This window comes from Perca fluviatilis, chromosome 23 (genome assembly GCF_010015445.1).
Source record: "Perca fluviatilis chromosome 23, GENO_Pfluv_1.0, whole genome shotgun sequence".
Classification (NCBI taxonomy): Eukaryota; Metazoa; Chordata; class Actinopteri; order Perciformes; family Percidae; genus Perca; species Perca fluviatilis.
The window spans coordinates 8,419,482-8,438,227 of record NC_053134.1 but is presented as its reverse complement, the minus strand read 5'-3'; the positions used below and the strand labels follow the sequence as shown (position 1 = coordinate 8,438,227).

General features: G+C 40.8%; 1 protein-coding gene across 1 annotated transcript; it reads right to left on the bottom strand.

Moving 5' to 3' along the window:
• Positions 1 to 8,511: 8,511 nt before the first annotated feature.
• rps16 (ribosomal protein S16) lies at positions 8,512 to 11,593 on the bottom strand. Its single transcript, XM_039792276.1, has 6 exons — positions 11,476 to 11,593; positions 11,335 to 11,386; positions 10,652 to 10,753; positions 10,103 to 10,199; positions 9,931 to 9,978; positions 8,512 to 8,695 (listed from the first exon to the last, which is right to left on the bottom strand). The coding sequence occupies exons 2-6, from the start codon at positions 11,380 to 11,382 to the stop codon at positions 8,550 to 8,552; spliced, it is 441 nt and encodes a 146-aa protein (XP_039648210.1). The 5' UTR covers positions 11,383 to 11,386; positions 11,476 to 11,593; the 3' UTR covers positions 8,512 to 8,549.
• Positions 11,594 to 18,746: the final 7,153 nt, after the last annotated feature.

Sequence of the window (18,746 nt, the reverse complement as noted above, 5' to 3'; positions counted from 1 at the left end):
TTGGTGTTTTAATTATATGACTGGAACTTCCAGAAAATCACATTCAAAGCTGATTTGGCCAAGTATATTACTAGAAATGTTTTAGGGGAGCAATCAAGTAATATTCATCTACTGAGCAGAAGATTGATATCACTTGATATCACTCCATTTATGTCAATCCTAAAAAAACACACACACAAAAATTATTGTATATATATATGTATATATATATATATATATATATATGTAATTATATATATAGATATATTATAAAGTCAGAAATGTCTGAATCCTTTAAATGTACTTGACTCTCTCAGAGACACTCCTGTCAGACAAGGGCACATTTCAATTAAACATTACTCACAAACTTTTTTTTAGATGTAGGTATATATGAACAACATCACTTTACAACATCCAAATCACAACACAGCAGTAAAAGCAGCCTATACTGCAATTATATTCATGATTATAACATTAAGGCTTGGCTGAGATAATACTAGTGATTCATTATTACTAAATATAGCTTTTAATGACAAAGTGTGATCATGGAGCTCCAGCCAGAGAGCCATTAATCTAAAAGGGACACACACAGATGATGGTGAACACATTCTCATCTCCTCTCAGGTAAAGTTGACCAATCCTGACGTATTCCTTTAATCATGACTTTAAAAGAAACAACAACAACAAACGTGGCAGGAATGAAAGATAAGCTCTATACTTCAAAGCTGTCTGGGTGCACTGTGAACTCTAATAATCTTCTCACCCCTGTGGCACAGGAGGTGAGGCTCTCTTGTATGACCTGTGTGTTTTCACTAAAATAGATCCTGGCTGGCCACGCTGACCCCTGAGGAAGGGGATCACCGCAGGTCCTCCGCAGGTTGTCACAGGGAATCAGAGCACCGAAGCCAGAGCTGAAGGGTAAAGGTTGAAGGGTGTGTGAGGTAGCCTATGACCTCCCGATTTGGCTTGGGCGTAACAGCCGAGCTCTCATGGGGAAACCCCTGCATGACCCAGCTCGCCCTGTGTGCAGGCCACGTCCAGTGCCACGCTGCCTGCACAAAGATGGAGGAAGAAAAAGAGACTTAAGGAGGCAAGGGTACAGGGTAGAGGCAGATTTTAATGGGAGACAAAGGTTCTGCGGTGTGAGCGCACTGGGACTAATTCCACTTTAGTTCAAGTCTAGGTTAAATGCGTTGGGAATGAGTCAATGCTGGCCGCAGAGAGTGTGACTAACAGAGCGGGTCAGTAACATGGAGCCCTTTTCTGGCTGCTTTCAGACCAAAAACAGGCTGAGAGGAGTGTTAGCGAGGCCTCTTTGTGCAGAGCGAAACAGATGAGATGAATCCATCATCAGCTCAATATTCTCTCTCAACCCTCGACGGTAACGAAGGGTATTTTAAGGGAAAAGGCGGGGGTGAAACTGAGTGGAGCGTGGGATTGTGGAATAAAGAGAAGAGAGACTTGACTTTATAGTTGTCATTAGCATTCATGCCTGACTTCTGAAATGTTGATTTCAAACATTCGGGTGGCTGTGAACTTGTGTTCTTTCGCAGAAAGTGAAAAGATAAGCACAAAACAAGAACTACAAAGCAGCCATTTGCAGGTATGTAGGAAAGAGTATGACCATGGAAAGCAAAAGACTGATTTGCTTTTCCTGATTCTGCAAAGATAGAATAAACTAGTGAGCAAATGGTCCCCGGGAATGATCTTACATGACTCTGAAGCCCAAAATCCTCCTTTGTGTCTGTTACACAAAAGACCAAACTGAATATTGTTGACAGTTGCTGCCTGTAACAAGCTGCCTTATGCACACACACACACACACACACACACACACACACACACACACACACACACACACACACACACACACACACTTATACATGCAGGATTGCTCACTAAGCTTGGCTCAAGATGAATGAGAAAGCCTTGATGATCACTATGCTCTCTACATGGAAACCCTCGTTCACAGACTTCGCACTTCTCTTTTTTTTAAAGTCTAGATAGAGCACTTTGAACCATTTGCACACTATCGGGGCTTACATATGTTTTTCTCTGTCTGCAGTGCTGTTTTTGTTGTCTCTCGCAGTCGTTCAAAGTGTTGTTTTGGAAATTTGAACATCTGTAAGGATGGAAAAAGGGAACTGCTGTAAGAATCCTGGCTAGAGCGCAACTTTAATAAGCATACACACACTGACATAAATGTCTTGTCATTCATCAGGATTTGCATTAGCTGCTGAAGCACAGTGTAGATCAGATACCAAAACAGGGAATTCCACACATTCTGTCCAAGATCGTCTCAATTAGGGTAGGGTATCTTTCTTTGCCTGCACAGTTGACAGGCAGCCAGCAGAGGATCTAGGACGCTACTGATCCTGGTAACTTATTTCCAATCTTTATGCTAAGCTAAGGCCGGTTACACACTGCTTGCGTGGCGTGAGCGTGGCGTTTCTGTTGCGTGTCAGCTGCGTGGCGGCATGTCTTTACACACCAGAAATGTTTAAATTACATTTATATCTGCATTTAAATCAAAACCTAGAGACTTTCAAACATCAACATGTCATTTATTAATTATGTATTCGTGTCTAAACGACATATAAACATCTTTTCCTATTCTATTTTGCCTGAAAACGCTTCCAACACGCTTGCGTGTCGCGTGAAAAATAGGCGTTGGTTCTATTTCTAGCAGGCACGCGTTTTTGGCGCCGTGCCTGTGAGACATGCGCGTCACGCAGGCAGTGTGTAAGCTCTAACCTGTTAACATGGGAGTCGAAATAAAAACGGACACGCCACGCAGCTGACACGCTCACGCCGCGCAGCCAGTGTGTAACTGGCCTAAGCTATCTGCAAATGTATTTTTATTTCTACGGTTTATTTTAGGAGTTGCACTATAGCTCAGTCTGTGGGGACTTGGCTTGGGTACTGGAGGGTCAACGGTTCAAGGCCTTCAAGACCAAGTACGCAGTGTGGAGTGGTAGCTAGAGAGGTGCCAGTTCGCCTCCTGGGCACTGCCTCGGTGCCCTTGAGCAAGGCACTGGACCCCCCCAACTGTTCGGGGTACCTGTCCATGAGCAGCCGCCTCTTTCTGACATCTCTCCAGTACAGTTTTTGCCGATTACACACTGAAATCAAAAGTTTTACACAATGATCAAAACCTTACACACCAGGAGAAAAACATTGGCCCAGATGTGCCCCACAATGTCAGCCTCACACTTTGCAAAACAATACACACAGTGATTTGCAAAACACTAAACACCCTTGTATACATTAGACACAGATGTATATCATGATGTCACTTCCTTGCAATTCCAAACCACTGACTGTCATATGACCACACCTGTGAGCCAATCTGTGAAACACAGCCATCAGCTGCGCAAACACACAAAATCTTTTAATGTCACACGATTTTTGAAACCTCTAACTCAAAGTGCAAAACTACACATCGAATCTCCAAAACCATAAGCTATTTCTCAGCCTTTCACTCAGTTTTCAATTGCATAAAACAATTTTTTCAAAACACTACACACAATTATCTACCCATAGGCAGTAAAAGAAATGGACCAACAGATCCCGTTGCTGTGGACGGAGACCAGTGAAGGATATTAGAAACACTTTTCCGGTGCTGGCTGAGCGTTACTGAGCAGCCTCCAACTGAGCTTGAAGACGTAAATGTGACGTGAGCAACCTGTCTGAAAGTTGGAAGTCTTCTGGTAGCTGTGCCAAGAGAAATCTCAATCATTCCCAATCTTACAGAGACGGAGAGTGTAGGTATATGTGAGGAGATAACATAGGCACAGGCTAATTATTATTATTATATATACATAACTAAAATGCTAGTTAACATTAGTAATTAAACTTACAGTTTTTTCCAATTGCTAATTTTTCAAACTAGGCTGGTTTTATCAAAATACTTAGTTTTTTCCAATTGCTAAAACACAATTTTGCAAACTAGGCTGGTTTTATCAAAATACTTAACACAATTCACAAAACCACACACCCAAACTGCAAAATACCTCATATATATCCTGCAAAATGAAGCAATGCAACCAAAACTACAGATATAGCATTATCAAAATCAAACTTTTGCACCAAATGGCACACACTTCATTCACATTACCAGATTTTTGTCTAACCAACTACACACTGTTGGGCATAATGAAAAGCACTCTCATCTTTAGTATGCTTTGCCATAATACTAAAATAGTTAGTTTCAAATTGTAGAAAATTCTTCAGATTGTTCACATGCACAGAAATATTTGCAGATACACACACATGCTGTTGAAATTTTTGTTTTTTTCACCAAACAAGTCAACATATGCACAGCAGACATTTACATTGGTCTGAACAAAAATATGCTCACAAAAAACAGTAAACTGAAAAAGAAAATTGCAGAAAAAATATATATATAAAAAAAAGAGGCACCATAGAGCTTACTTCTGATTGAAGTGGTAACAATTAACCAGTCAGGTGTTTGGCCAGGTGGCACATATATTAGCCAATTAGCTCATGTAGTGTCATTTTGAATGGCAGTGTTTTGAAATGTCAAACATGTGACTTTATGTCAGATTGTTGTGTCTTATGCAGAGAACCGTGTTCAGTGCATTTCGAAAGTGCCACTTTGAATTGCAAAATGTGTGTAAAGCAGAAAATGTGTTTAGACTTTTGGAGACTTGAGAATAGATTTTGCTGATGGGTTTTTTTTTTGGAAAAGAGATTGGAGAAGAAATGGCATTGGTAGAATGCAATCCAAGTATCGCTAAAAGCATCATCTTGGTATTGGTACTAGAATTCTTCCCGTTGGCGGAGCAGACAAAACAATGTAATACATCCAGCTCTGGTCTCAGTGGAGACATTCCTCCTCCTTCAAACAACACACATGCTCATGGATCACCTCCCCTCAAGGACAATGCCACAGCTAAGCAGGAGCCTCTCATTATCATTCTCGGCCCAAACAGCGGCGCGTCGCTTGGTTAAGCTGCATTTCCTCTCACTGAAGCCAACATTTGTTGCTGCCTACTACTGTCCCCCAATACCCAGCCACTGGCACCTTCAACCAATTGTTTGTTTACTCATTCATGGCAATGAAGCTCGACGAGGAGTCGACCGCTGCAGGGAGGAGGAGAGCAGCGGTTTATATATGTTAATGAACATCCCTCCTTCTCTCCTTCTGTTTCTGCAGAGAGAGAGTAGGCTGAAAACAAATGTACTGTAGGTTATGCTTGAAGCCTATTTTTTTGTGCATGCTTTTGAGGGTAAATTGCAGAGTGTGTGTTCTTGGAGGCGTCTTGAGGAGAGGTGGTGGGATGAAGTGCAAGTGATGACAAAATGCATCCTGGCCTAACACCTCAGTGTTTGTGGGATTTTTGAGACCTAGAGAGGCAGAGGTGTTAACAGAGGAAAGGCGGGTGCTAGGTGCTGGGTTCGGTGTGTGTGTGTGTGTGTGTGTGTGTGTATGTGTGTGCGCGTGTGTGCATGCAAAAGGAATAAACCCTGCACACTTAATTAAACAAGATTTAAATGCCAAAGGAATTACTGAGTCTTTTTTTTTTTTTTTTACTGGAAAAGTAGATACACAATGTTGTTGTTATTGAGAGGGAGGAAAACAGACCACAGGTGCCAACATGTTGCACACATCCTTTTATGTGTTACATTCAGTACTACAAATTACATTAAACCACACACTGCACCAACATTTCACTTTATTAATTAATTTCCTGCAGCCATGCATGATAGCAACTAGTAACCGGTATCACTTTCTCACAAGGCAAGCAATGTGTTAATTTAGAGCTTTAATAACAATCCATAACAATCTCCCATGCTGGACAGTCAAGTCATAAATAAATGCTCATGAGTTTCGTACTTACTCATACATCATCAAGTCTGCAGTTATAAATGTTGAGAAATAGTTAATAAATGGACTGCAGCCCTTTCTTAGAAGGCTAAAAGCCATACGGTCCATTGATTCAATTTCAATTCAATTTTATTTATAGTATCAAATCATAACAGAGTTATCTCGAGACACTTTACAGATAGAGTGGGTCTAGACCACACTCTATAATTTACAAAGCCCCAACAATTCCAGTAATTCCCTCATGAGCAAGCATTAGCAGTGGCTATTGCGACAGTGGCAAGGAAAAACTCCCTTTTAGGAAGAAACCTCGGCAGACCCAGACTCTTGGTAGGCGGTGTCTGACAGGGCCGGTTGGGGGTGTGATGGCGATAATAGTCACATTAAAGATAGTGGACCAGTGAACATTGGTGGGGTCTACTGCCTGGTAGAATAAAGTATCAGACTGGCAGACAATAAACACCAACAAGAGGGATTTTTCCTAACCTGGCAACCCAAAAGTTGTTTTTAAATATGCATTTTTAACAAAACATTAGTAAATTATGTATTAACCATTAACAAAGCCATTTGTTACAACATAGATACCCATTCTAACGGGTGGCTTACTTGAAAGTAATACCTGGTGCTGGTTACGTGAATATGATCGGAAAAAACATGTTTCAGCCTTAACAGGTTTAAGGATGTATTACTGTGTTATTTCAGTTATTGTAAATAAAGGACAGTATTTGATATTATGACAGTTGTTTTACACATTCCTGTCCTACTTAAGCCATGATATACAAGCATTATTTTGAGGAATAAAATTTTTTCCCATCAGACAGAAAAAACTGACACAAACAGCCATATCCACAGGCACAGAATGTCACCGACGCAGCATTATGGCCTAGAGGTGAGGCGGTAGGCAGGGGCAGAGAATAAACAGTAGTAAACAACAGTAGCAGTGGGGCGTGGGCTTCCCTGCTGTGTTGATTATTGGAGGGCTGTTACACAGGCCTGATCCCCCCAGGAGCACACAGAGCGGGAACGGCTGCTGCTGGCTGCCCACAGAGAGGCCAACAACATCTGGGCCTCAGCTCAGGTCACCTCATTACACTTCTGTTGTTGTGGTGGAGTGGGTGTTTGTGTATCAGCACTGACAGAAAAAACAGATAGCAGTAACAACCTATCAGCAGAAAATGAACAAGGAATGATGCGATTTGATGAGGAAATGGCCTCTTATTGTGTTGGGAGTTAAGTGTAGATCATCTGTGCAAGGTATTCTTATCAGGTTAGAAAGGACTGAAAAAAATACAATAAAACCTCCAACCAGAACAATGAAATTTGGGCAAGGATTACTCACTTTCACACCTGAAATGTCTGAGTGAAAAAGCATCCATCAAATCAGCAGTGGGGCATGCTGCCTGGTTACAATAGCCGACTTTAATAACAAAGCCAACACAGGCCTGGAACAACAGTCAACATCAGTGTTTCTCTATATGTTGTTGATCAAAGCAAAGTCAGCTTGAGTAGCATTGCTGGACTTTATTTATCCAAGCAAGGATTTATGTGGCTTGCTCAGAGGCATTTTTGCAAAAAGGGATACAGTGTGGAATTGCAAAGTGGTGTGTATTCATTAATCACATATTTATAGGACTGTGACTTATGAAATGGCAGCAAGCCAATTTTTCTAACGGCTGCTGGTAAGGAAATGTCTTTGCCTCATTGATTCATCAGTCTTCCGGCTCCCTCTGCTGGTAAAATATGGTAATCATAAAGACCAAAACTAGATGCTGAGAACACTTTAAAAAAGTGTGACTGCTTGTAAAAAACAAACCTAAAGTGAATGTAAAAAGCAACAGGTCTATTTGAAAAATGAATGTAAATATTAATTGCTGATTTAATGATTCCCATTGCACATCCAATAAATAGACGCCTTTATGACATGTCACAGTAGATGAAGAATGTGTGAATGAACGATAAAATAATGGCTGAATTCCATTTGGCTACTTCAGAGGTTTCAGTCTTGATATTGTGCAGGTAACCCTTACTTCACAGACTGAAGAGTCTCGCAGACTATTGGTGTATGCTGACTCATTGATGCACTTGAATGGAACAAAGCCATTATTGATGCAATACGCTGAAGTGATTAAAAAAAATCCCATTTTAACATTTGCAAATCTGCTCTCACTAATTTACATAACTGATAATTAGCATATAGCAATATAGATCATATTAATCCATGTTATGACTGTTTTTCTTAGACCATTATTGTAACATTTTATGTGAATTCAATGGTAGTTTCAATTCACTTCCACTGTATCTCCTGTAGGTAATTTTTTTCTTCAAAATGTCAAGTTCAGTTACAGATCCCATGGCCTCGTTTCAGGCGATGTTGCTCAATGAAGGGGGCAATCAAAACAGTTGAGTCCCTCAAAAACGCACATTGGCTCAGTCTGTCTAGAAACATAAATTCATGTTGTAAATGTAAAAGTCAATATAATCATTGTTCATTTCTTGGCATTCATAACATCATGTCAGTGTGTGGGAATGTCTTTGTGCTATGTGACCAAGAAAAACAACTATTTTGTACTTTTGTTGTTGAATCCAGTTTCAACTCAAGCATCCCTGCTCATTAAAAAAAACTAGGAAGAGAGGTTGTGGGCAAGCCTTCTGTACAGTCCTATTAATTCAAAAATGACATCAAATTCTGTGTTCTTCCAATTTATTAAGAAAATGTACAGGATTAACGGTAGGACTTCTGGTAGCGGGCACGAGCTCCAGGTCCACCGAACTTCTTGGACTCGCAGCGACGTGGATCAGCAACCAGCAGGGTCCTGTCGTACTGGATCAGGATGTCCTTGATCTCCTTCTTGGAGGCCTCATCTACATCTGCGTAAGGAAATAAACACTTGAGGTTATTCTGCTAGTTCTTCTCTATCCAAAGTGTTCCTACATTCTAGAGATGGTCCCATACCATTTATTGCTTTATTGCTTGTATGGATGTGATATTATTTCTATCTTTGTTGTCGGTCTGGCTCATGTTAAACTCTTTGTGAAACATGAACAAACTCAAACAATGAATGCCACAGAACTTTCCTATATTATCCAGTTTGACAGTCAGTTATAACAGAAAAAGAACAAATAAACTACTTTAACGTAGATTTTCTTTAGGGCTTTATTACGTGGTATCGGATTGGTGCATAAACTCCAGTACTTCCCGATTTCAGTATTTTAGGCATTATCGGAGGAACATCTCTACTACATTCTACATACTTAAGTTTGTACAGAATACTCAATGTACAATGCAGTAAACACTGTAGTATGGACATTCAGATTTCCACATCCAAGTGATCTTCTGTAACACAAAAAGAACTTTGTTTCTTTCTCATTTAGGCTGTTTGTTCTTAAGTGTCAACCCTTTTGAAATGATCCATTCAGTAAGAATGCACAAAAGTGGAAAACAAATTGTTTAGAAAGTGTCCCGTGACCAGGAAGTTTCTCTGAGAACAAGGAAATCAGTGTTTGACAGCTCATGTCCTGTACTCCATATTTATCGGTTATCTGTCTTGGGTACTGCTCACTGTGCCAAAGTTTTGTTTACTTGCTTCGATATATCATCATTCCTTTATTCCTTATACAACAAATTTAACATTACAAATAGTTCTTAAGACAGCAAGTTTAAGCCTTCCACTTCAGAATAACTTGATTGTATTCCTGATGCTTTGGCTTTGAAAGTATCCTTTTTGAGTGCTGTGTTGTAGTTTAAGAAAAACTAGCCTGCTTTCTTATTGACAACCTGTCAGCTACTGAGGATGCCCTCAGATCTGTAGCCTCAGTTAACGTCGATGGATCAATGTTACCATCAGTGAGCAGGTCATACCACCTTACAGGAGACTACTTTAAGCAAGCAAGTTTGTTATGAAGAACGCATTTCAAAAATATCTTTTAAACAAATACTGACATCTATTGTCCTGAAATGCAATGTGTGCTTATAAAGCACATCACTTAATGTAAAACACTTCCCATTTGTTTGGCCTCAGTTCATTTTGTGGGAACATTTAATAGTAATAATTTTCACAAAAGCATGAGTTATATTTGTGCACTGAACAAAATGTAATACTCACACTTCTGGTAGTAGGCAACCAGGGATTTGGAGATGGCCTGACGGATTGCTGGAAGACAGTAAACAATAAATATCAGAAAACGTGATAAAACCTAAGACACAATAACTGCTGATGGATAAATATGAAGCACCAATCTCATTTTAGAAAAAAATAAAATAAAAATTCTGCTTACCATAGACCTGTGCAACATGTCCACCACCCTTCACTCTGACTCTGATGTCAACTCCAGCAAAACGCTCCTTGCCCAGCAACAGCACTGGCTCCAGAAGCTAAAAAGAGGGTAAATATTGAGGTCAACCATACATTTGACTAAAGACAGACGATCATGGTGACCAGGATAGCTGTAGGTGTACAGGTGTTCTACAGTATACTGAGAGCACCGACTGTTTACAGAATACTGCCGTTTCTTGGAGCAAGTTTCTAAATCCCTACTAGCGTCAAAGAATTTGTTTAAGAGACTAAGATTAAGAGATTTATGCCATCATCTGCAATAAATAAAATTCCTTCAAAATCAATTTTGTATAATATTGTTGTCGGCTGCTAGGCCAGGAAGAGCATTACGCTTCCACATTGCATTGTCTTGAAATGCATAGTTGAGGACAGGTCACAACTGACACCCATGCCGCACTGCTCATCATTTGTCACTGCACCCATTCAATTAAAGATGCCCTCATCCGCCATGTGCAGCCCGATGTTAACCACCTTTCTCACGGGGACTCACCTTGTACTGGAGGGTGGCAGGCTCCACCATATCCAGGGGTCTGCCGTTCACCTTGATCAGGCCATTCCCCCTCTTGCAATGGGCAACTGCTGTGGCGGTTTTCTATTAAAAACAAAAATCAGGTAACGTTACGGTCAAAAACAACTGAAATATTTATTTAACTCTGCATTTTCACACCCACACACACACCAGGCTAAACGAGTAATAGGCATTGCTTACGGTTTTAATTTAAACATTTTGTTGTTGAGAACACGTCATTTCTCGGGCCGTGTTATCGATTAGCATTGCTAACATTTCCAATTCAGTGAGGAATTAGTATGTTTGTATCAGGAGACAGTTTAGAGCTAAAACTAACGTCATCTTTTCTAAAGTATCAGAAGCCCAACCATTGCTAGCAACCAGGCTAGCTAACGTTACGCTAGTTACGTTAGCTTGCTATATAATCTAATCCACCAACACTTTATACAGGTGCGTTATGATCGTGTACAACAGTTATGGAACTTCAAACTACGTTTCATGACGTGTAAATCTATATAGGCCTAACATAACATTATCATTGCTCGGGTATATCAGTGTAAAACTAGACACCGCACCACATCATGTTAGCTACTTTAGCTAATGTGCGCTAGCAAGACAGTGTAGCCACAACACCACACGTGGAATAAATTCTATATTTTACTTACTTTGCGTCCAAAAACCTGGACAGACTGCAAAGGACCTTTAGCTGGCATGTTTCTGAAACACACAGGGAGCCACAGTTACATTAGAAACAAATTAATACGTATAATTTGTACCATTTTAAAGGATCAGGCTGACAAACATACCGTCTTCAGCTAGGGTGCCGTACGGAGAGACCGATGGGGTTTCACACGCGGAATATCAGGGGCTATCAGGGGTACGACACTTTGACGTGCTTTGTGGTAGGGTTTTGCGACAGTTGTTCTCGCTCTACCTCCATTTTACATTTTGTTTAATAAGATTTGTAGTTGTTGATAGAAATAGATGTTTCTTGATAGGAAATGGTAATTTAATAAGTGGAAATGACCGTGTTTACCACTAGAAATGTAATGGAAGAAGTTTAAGATGCTGATGGCAAACAAAATGAAGTCCAGGCTGTTGAAAAAGATGAAACGACTGTTTTCTGATAGATAGATAGATAGATAGATAGATAGATAGATAGATAGATAGATAGATAGATAGATAGATAGATAGATAGTGCATACAATTACAAATTAAAAAAGGTATAGCTCAATACAGAATACAAGACAAAACCTAAGCATTGTCTATAAATATATAGAATACACAATATAAAGAATATACTAGAATACAATATAAACAGGCCTATAAGCTACTACAACATATGATAACATGCTATATACATTAGACAAGCTTATACATTTGTTGAAGTTTGTTAATGCAGTGTGATAGAGTGAAGATTCAGCATGAGCAAGGAGCAAAACAGAGAGGATTATGGTTGAGACATAAACTAAAGCGTTAAGCGTGAAGGGTTCTCTGTTGACAGAGATGAGATGTTGTGGGCAGTTAGTTTAGAATGATGAAGGAGCTGCCTAGCTTTGCAATAGAGTCCTATTGTCACTAGGCATGGGCCAGTTACCGGTTTCAAGGTATACCATGCTTGAGAAAGTCACGGTTTCAAAACCACTACACTTTTCTGTCATACCGTTCCTAAGGTATGAGCTGTTTTATATGAGTCTTCAAGGAGAGAAAGTGCAGTTGAGAAATTCCTCTCCCTGCCAGTGTGCAGTGTGTTTAAAATAAAATGCATTGTGTTCAATGACACAGACATTTATTATTTGCAATACCGTGATATTTTTCCTGAAGGTTATCATACCGTCAGAATTATACCGGCCCATGCCTAATTGTCACATTAAAATATTTGAATAAGATGCAACTATATTCATAAATCATTTTTCTGCACACCATAGTTGTTTTGGTCTTTGAGTTGTGACATTACACAGAAGCCTCTTTTATTATGACAGCAGTAGAGTCAACAGACGTCAAAACAATTAATAAAACCTCATTACACAAAGCCCAGAATAAAAACATGGCATTTAAAAGAGATTATGTCATACTCTAATGCTATCTACCACCTAAACTGTGTATAAGAAACGAAACATGGTTAAAATCTGAAACATTTGGAACGAGTGAATGGATTCTCTCTTCATACTACATACTGGAAATTGCATGTTCAGAGAAGGAAGAGCTGTCTGAACAACAAAAACCACAAGAAGCAGCAGCACTGTTCTGCTACCAACCAAAGGGGAAAGATCAGAATACAGTAGCAACATCTTTCTTAGTTTCTTTACATGGATTATTCTGGAAATTGTGATAAATTGCACCCATTTTATAAACCATCTTGAGAACGATGAAAATATTATAATTTGTTTATTCACAAGGATCTAAGAGGAGCCAAATCACAGCTACATATAACATTTAGCTAGATTTTAACCTACACTGACGATGCTGAATTATACAATCCTGTGTAGTGTAGTCCCAGTGGCCAGGTTACTGGAAATCTCCTCCTCATCCACTTTTCTAAATCCCTACACAACAGCACCCTCTAGTGTTGGTGAAGTTATTTACACATTTTAAGTGTGACATCATTGTCCTCTCAGCTGGGGGCAAGGTTGTATCATCAACTATTATGCTGTCTGGCAGCGATCAGTGCAGAGCATTAATTTCCCCTGGATTACAGGCTGACGGCTTACACCAAACTACACAAACTCACTGTACCTTGGTCTCATCAAACCTAATTTTTAAGCTTGTGGCGAGTCAAACCACAGAAGCCGTGTAGTTCAGCGCTGCTTGGGGCTGAGGAGCTTAGGTTCAGGGTATGGGAAAGGGACATGACATGGGAAAAAGGAAGTGGGGAGCTTTTTGGACATCAAATGTCAAACCAAAATCGTACACAAGTCTTTGATCTGACCACAATGTTGGACAATGTTGGTCTGACCAAATTAGACCCTGCAGACCCCTGGGAGAAAGCTGGCGTCAAACAGCCCCCTCTCTGCTTTCTCAAGATTTGCCATGGATGTGCAGTTGACAAAAACAAATCAAACAGATTGATGTGAGGGTGAAACATTTTACCAGCCGCTTTTTCCAGAGCCTTGAGAGGGACAATTGTCAAGAATCTCACATCCTGCAGAACAACACTGGAGACGAGAGAAAAGTGTCAACGTCAAGGCACAGTGTTACCCTTAAAGGAGGGAAGCAGCCAAAGGAGGAAGGGCCATTCCCGGGTCAGAGAAGGACTGAAGATAGATAGCATCTTGGGAATTTGTATACAGTGGCGTGAGTCATGTGTGCAGTGCCTACCTATGCCTGACATTTACTACGGCGACACTGGTGTTTATAGTGTCGGCCACGGGTGTAAAGGCAACTGGCTTCTTTTATTGTCAGAGGGAATGCTTACTCCTCTCGGGGCCGCGAGCTGAGCCGCCGCCTCGACTCCCAAATTTAAACCACCGTGGTTTGCGTGGAGCCTCATCTGTGCGAGAGCATAGATTTGAAAGTTTATGTTGCTCATGACATTTGCCTCCCTTTCTTTTATAGCACAGGCCTATAAACATTTTTGAAAATAAAGCTTTTACCTTCTACTTTTTAAAGTAGCATTATTTTAGTTTTTGGCCACATGGGGGCAGTAGAACAAGTTGTAGACACAACATTGACATTTATAATTATCTTGACAAGTTGTTATGGCAAACACGTTAGCAAACAGCTAGCTAATTAAACAGACACAGAGCAACGATAGCATTGATTTGGTGTCATGTTTCTGGCCACCTGATGAATAGAAGTCCAATATTCACTCTTCTTGTTTCAGACTCCGACAACTCCAGAGGGAAAAATCTGGCTTGTTAGCTGCTAAAGGCTTAAGCTAGTCACTAACTTTGTCTGTCTACCATTTGATGCTATGGTAGCGTACAGTTAGCCTGGCTTCGCCCTCATATGTACTTACGCTCAATTTTCAGTTCCCTTCAGTACTACGTCTGGGTTCGCCGTATAATCTTCGGTTTTCTCCAGCCAAATTTTTGGCGGTCCAGTCAGCGAACAGAGGGAGTGGCTGAGAACGATGACGTTGAGGCCGTGCACTAGAAAGATGCGAGCGAAGCCATTCGGTCCGTTGTGGCAACGCTGCCGAATATCCAGAAGATAAAGCCCGAGCAAGAACAATCTTTGCTGAGTTTTGTTGGTGGCCATGATGTTGTGGCCCTCCTCCCCACGGGGTTCGGGAAAAGTTTGATTTTCCAGCTCACTCCGTTAGTGGTGAAAGAGTTGGCTAAGGCTAACGCTAGCGATGCTAATGCCAAAAATAAGCCTTGACGGTCTCCCCTCTTGTTGCACATGCGCATGACATATGTCACGACCAAACGTTAGCGATAGTTTTAAACTTCAACAGAGTACCCGCCTTCAAGGAAGTTAACACTTGTCAATGGAGAGAGGCCAGATTCTCTGTACAAATGAAATGTACCAGAGTCTGGTAGGACCAGGCTAGCGTACAGTGGGTCCAATAAGCTGAACGTTGCTAATATGCTCCTGGGAAACGATAATTCTCTGTTGGTTCGTCACTACAAGTCACTGCTTTCCATTACACATTTGATCTGCTGTTAATATGAAAATATTGTATAATGCAGCTTTAAAGTAGCTTCTGAATTCACAAGGCTGCATGAATGAGAAAAGGTCTGTGTTAAAATGAGTGATGACATACAATAGGTGTTTGGACCTTTTCCCTAATGCTCTTCTAGTGACAAATGGAGCTTGCTCTGTTGAAGTGTCATTATATGAAGGACCTAGTCCAGGGCCCAATCTGCTCTCTTTTCTATACAACAGTCTCTGTTTTCGTTGCCCTTTCTCTTTCAGTTTATGTGTGAAAAGTCCAAGGAGTTCATTAGCCAACAGATAAATGTGTGGGATGTAGCTATAGACTGACAGTGCCAATATCTACAACAGAGTCAGGCAGACAGAGGAAGCACTGCGTTGGGACCCCTGGCTGGATGATAAGCTTTCAGATAAAGCTGTGTTTGTGTTATGGGTCACTAGGGGCCCCCCGTCTACATAGGAAACATGTTAAGGACACTGAATCGTTCCTGATTTCCCGCTTTGTTCGGCAACCCGCTAAAGCATACAACCCTTTTGTGTTGCAAACTGTCAAGTTCATCTGACAATGTCCAGACCTCTCAAACATTTGAAGTTAAACGTTCTCAGATTACTACTTTGGTTCATGGTATATTCAGCTTAACTTGCAGAGGACTGCAAACCCAACACAATCACATTATAACTTTTTCTGTTGGCATATGGTAGATAAAATCATAATGCTCTTCAAATATCCGAGACGCTTAAATCCCACATTTTCTGAAGAGGCAGACACAGAGATTCAGCACTTTAGAAGAGGTGCAGAGCTTACAGAAGGAGGAGAGTCTGCAGTCCTCCAGTTAAAGAGCTGGCAATAAATAAAGACCACACCATATATGTGCATTCTCTCTGCACGGCCTTATGGAAACACATCACCTGGAGGCGCGACCCCTTGACCTCGGCTTGTCACAGCACCGTGAGCATGAGACAACGCTCTCAGATTTACAGGGGAGGAGATGCTGTTCCTGGCCGGCCATAGCGTCCCATTTGACCATAATAGGCCCTGCGGTGGTTGAAAAAGTGTTGTCGGTAATTGAAGTTTCCCTGAGCAGAAGGAGAAGATCTGCTAAACCAGATAGGCGGAGAGGCCGGTAGGGCCCAAAAGGTTTTGTGAGGTATACAGAAGTGTGGTCGCCATGGCAATGAGAGAAAACTCTTTTTGGGCTCATGAGGCAGAAATATGTCTTCCCTGAGAAGAAGCCGTGAGGCCCATGAATGTGTGAGTCAAGAGAAATATAATTCAAGGCAACAGGTCTTACCTTTTATATCCTTGTGCGAGGATCCGTGAATAGCTCTCTTTACCTCGCCATTTTCCTGTGAAATGTTCTGTACCAATATTTTATAATGCATGTACTTACTGACTTGCATCTTAAATAATCAAATAAAATTAAAAAATATTTAATATTTTCAAAATAACGTTGCTACTGTACATGATACATCCAGACAGAATATCCCTACTTTCTAAAGTCCCATAGACTGGGAACACCTTCATTATTTTTTTTATCTGATATTTTCAAGCATTTGGATTTTTTGTGAGAGTTGTAGACTTTACAAAACACAATCACTGTGTGGTGAACGACACTCCCAGTACATCTGTCCCTATTAAGCTTCTTTCTAAGAAACAACAGTCCCAAGGTGGTGGACCAATGTGCCAAAAAAACTGGGATTTCCCGAAACTGGCATACAATCACCCCTAAAAGTGAGAGGTACCAAAATGGTACTGCCTGTCGCTGTGCCATGGCAGCAGTAAATATTGATGTCTGCTCATAGCACTAAAATGTAGCCCGGTATTGAACCCTGGTTTGGACTTGAGCCCCTTCCATTAATTTGGCTATTTCAGCACGCATTTACCACATAGCAATGGGCCTTGCAGCTGTCCCATGCTCTGTCAGCTTCCATCTAGCCTTTGAGTTGGGGCCACAGGATAATGCAGAAGTCAGCAGGCTCAGCGGTGCAACATACATATTGTCTCTGCTCCCAGAATGCAATGCTTTGCTCAGATAGTTGAGCTGGATCCAAATAACCTTCCTTTAAGTGCCATGAAAAATATCATGAGAAGAAGTTAGGAAAAGTCAACAACATTTCTGCATGAATCTAACTGATTTACTGTAGGCTACATAATTATGCAACATTACTTTTAACTGATGTGGGTCTTCATACACAGCTATGGACCATCCTAAAAAAATGTTTTTATTGTACCTGCTTCCAGTAAGCAGATGGGAAATAAATTAAGATACATTTATTAAGTCTAGTGTAATTTATTGAAGTACAATACACATTCAACATCTGGTGTGTTTTAGTCAATGATGCTTTGACGGCACTCTGCAACAATTTAACAGGTTTAAACCTTTTTTAACGCCCACTTCAACCATCAATGTATGGATCTCATTAAAATACGTAACATTTGTCTGTGTGAGAATGACGCATAAATCTGGTCCTTTTAATGGTTTTTAATGCTTAAAGGAACACGCCGACTTATTGGGACTTTAGCTTATTCACCGTAACCCCCAGAGTTAGACAAGTCGATACATACCCTTCTCATCTCCATGCGTGTTGTAACTCTGTCTGACGCCCCCAACTAGCTAAGACTAGCACAGATCCTGGAGCTGGAGGTAACCGGTTCCAACTAGCCTACTGCTCCGAATAAGTGACAAAATAACGCCAACATGTTCCTGTTTACATGTTGTGATTTGTTTAGTCACAGGGTGTACAAATAACAAGGTCATATGAGACACAGCCATCTTCTAACAGTATACAAACTGGGAACTATATTCTCAGAAAGGCAAAGCACTGCTACTTCTGCTACTTGGGCGGAGTGATTTGCTAGCAGCACCTGAAGCCCTGTGGTGAGGAGCAGAGAGTTTGCCTGGAGTTCGCTCAGAGTTGGAGTAATAGAGTCAACAATTACTAGATAGTAAAAGCATAGTGACCTTGTTATTTGTACACCCTGTGACTATACAAATCACAACATGTAAACAGGAACATATTGCCGTTATTTTGTCACTTATTCGGAGCAGTAGGCTAGTTGGAACCGGGTTCCTCCAGGATCTGTGCTAGGCTTAGCTAGCGCTGGGGCCGTCAGGCAGAGGTACAACACGCACAGAGATGAGAAGGGTATGTATCGACTTATCTAACTCTGGGGGTTACTGTGAATAAGCTAAAGTCCCAATAAGTCGTGCGTGTTCCTTTAAGCTAACACTTAAACGAGTTAGTTATGGGCGGACTTTTTCCTGTAAATGTTTTGAACCTTTCGAGTTTTTATACTTTTTGCAAAATACGGCGTCAGTTTCTCCATGACATTCCATGATAGTACATGAACATTCCACAGATAGTGCTTCCCGCCCTACAAAACTTCTCTTCAATGCATTACCAGTTATCATGTAGGCCAGTGGTTCTCAAACTTTTTTCAATAATGTACCACCCTTTGAAATATTTTTTAGCCACG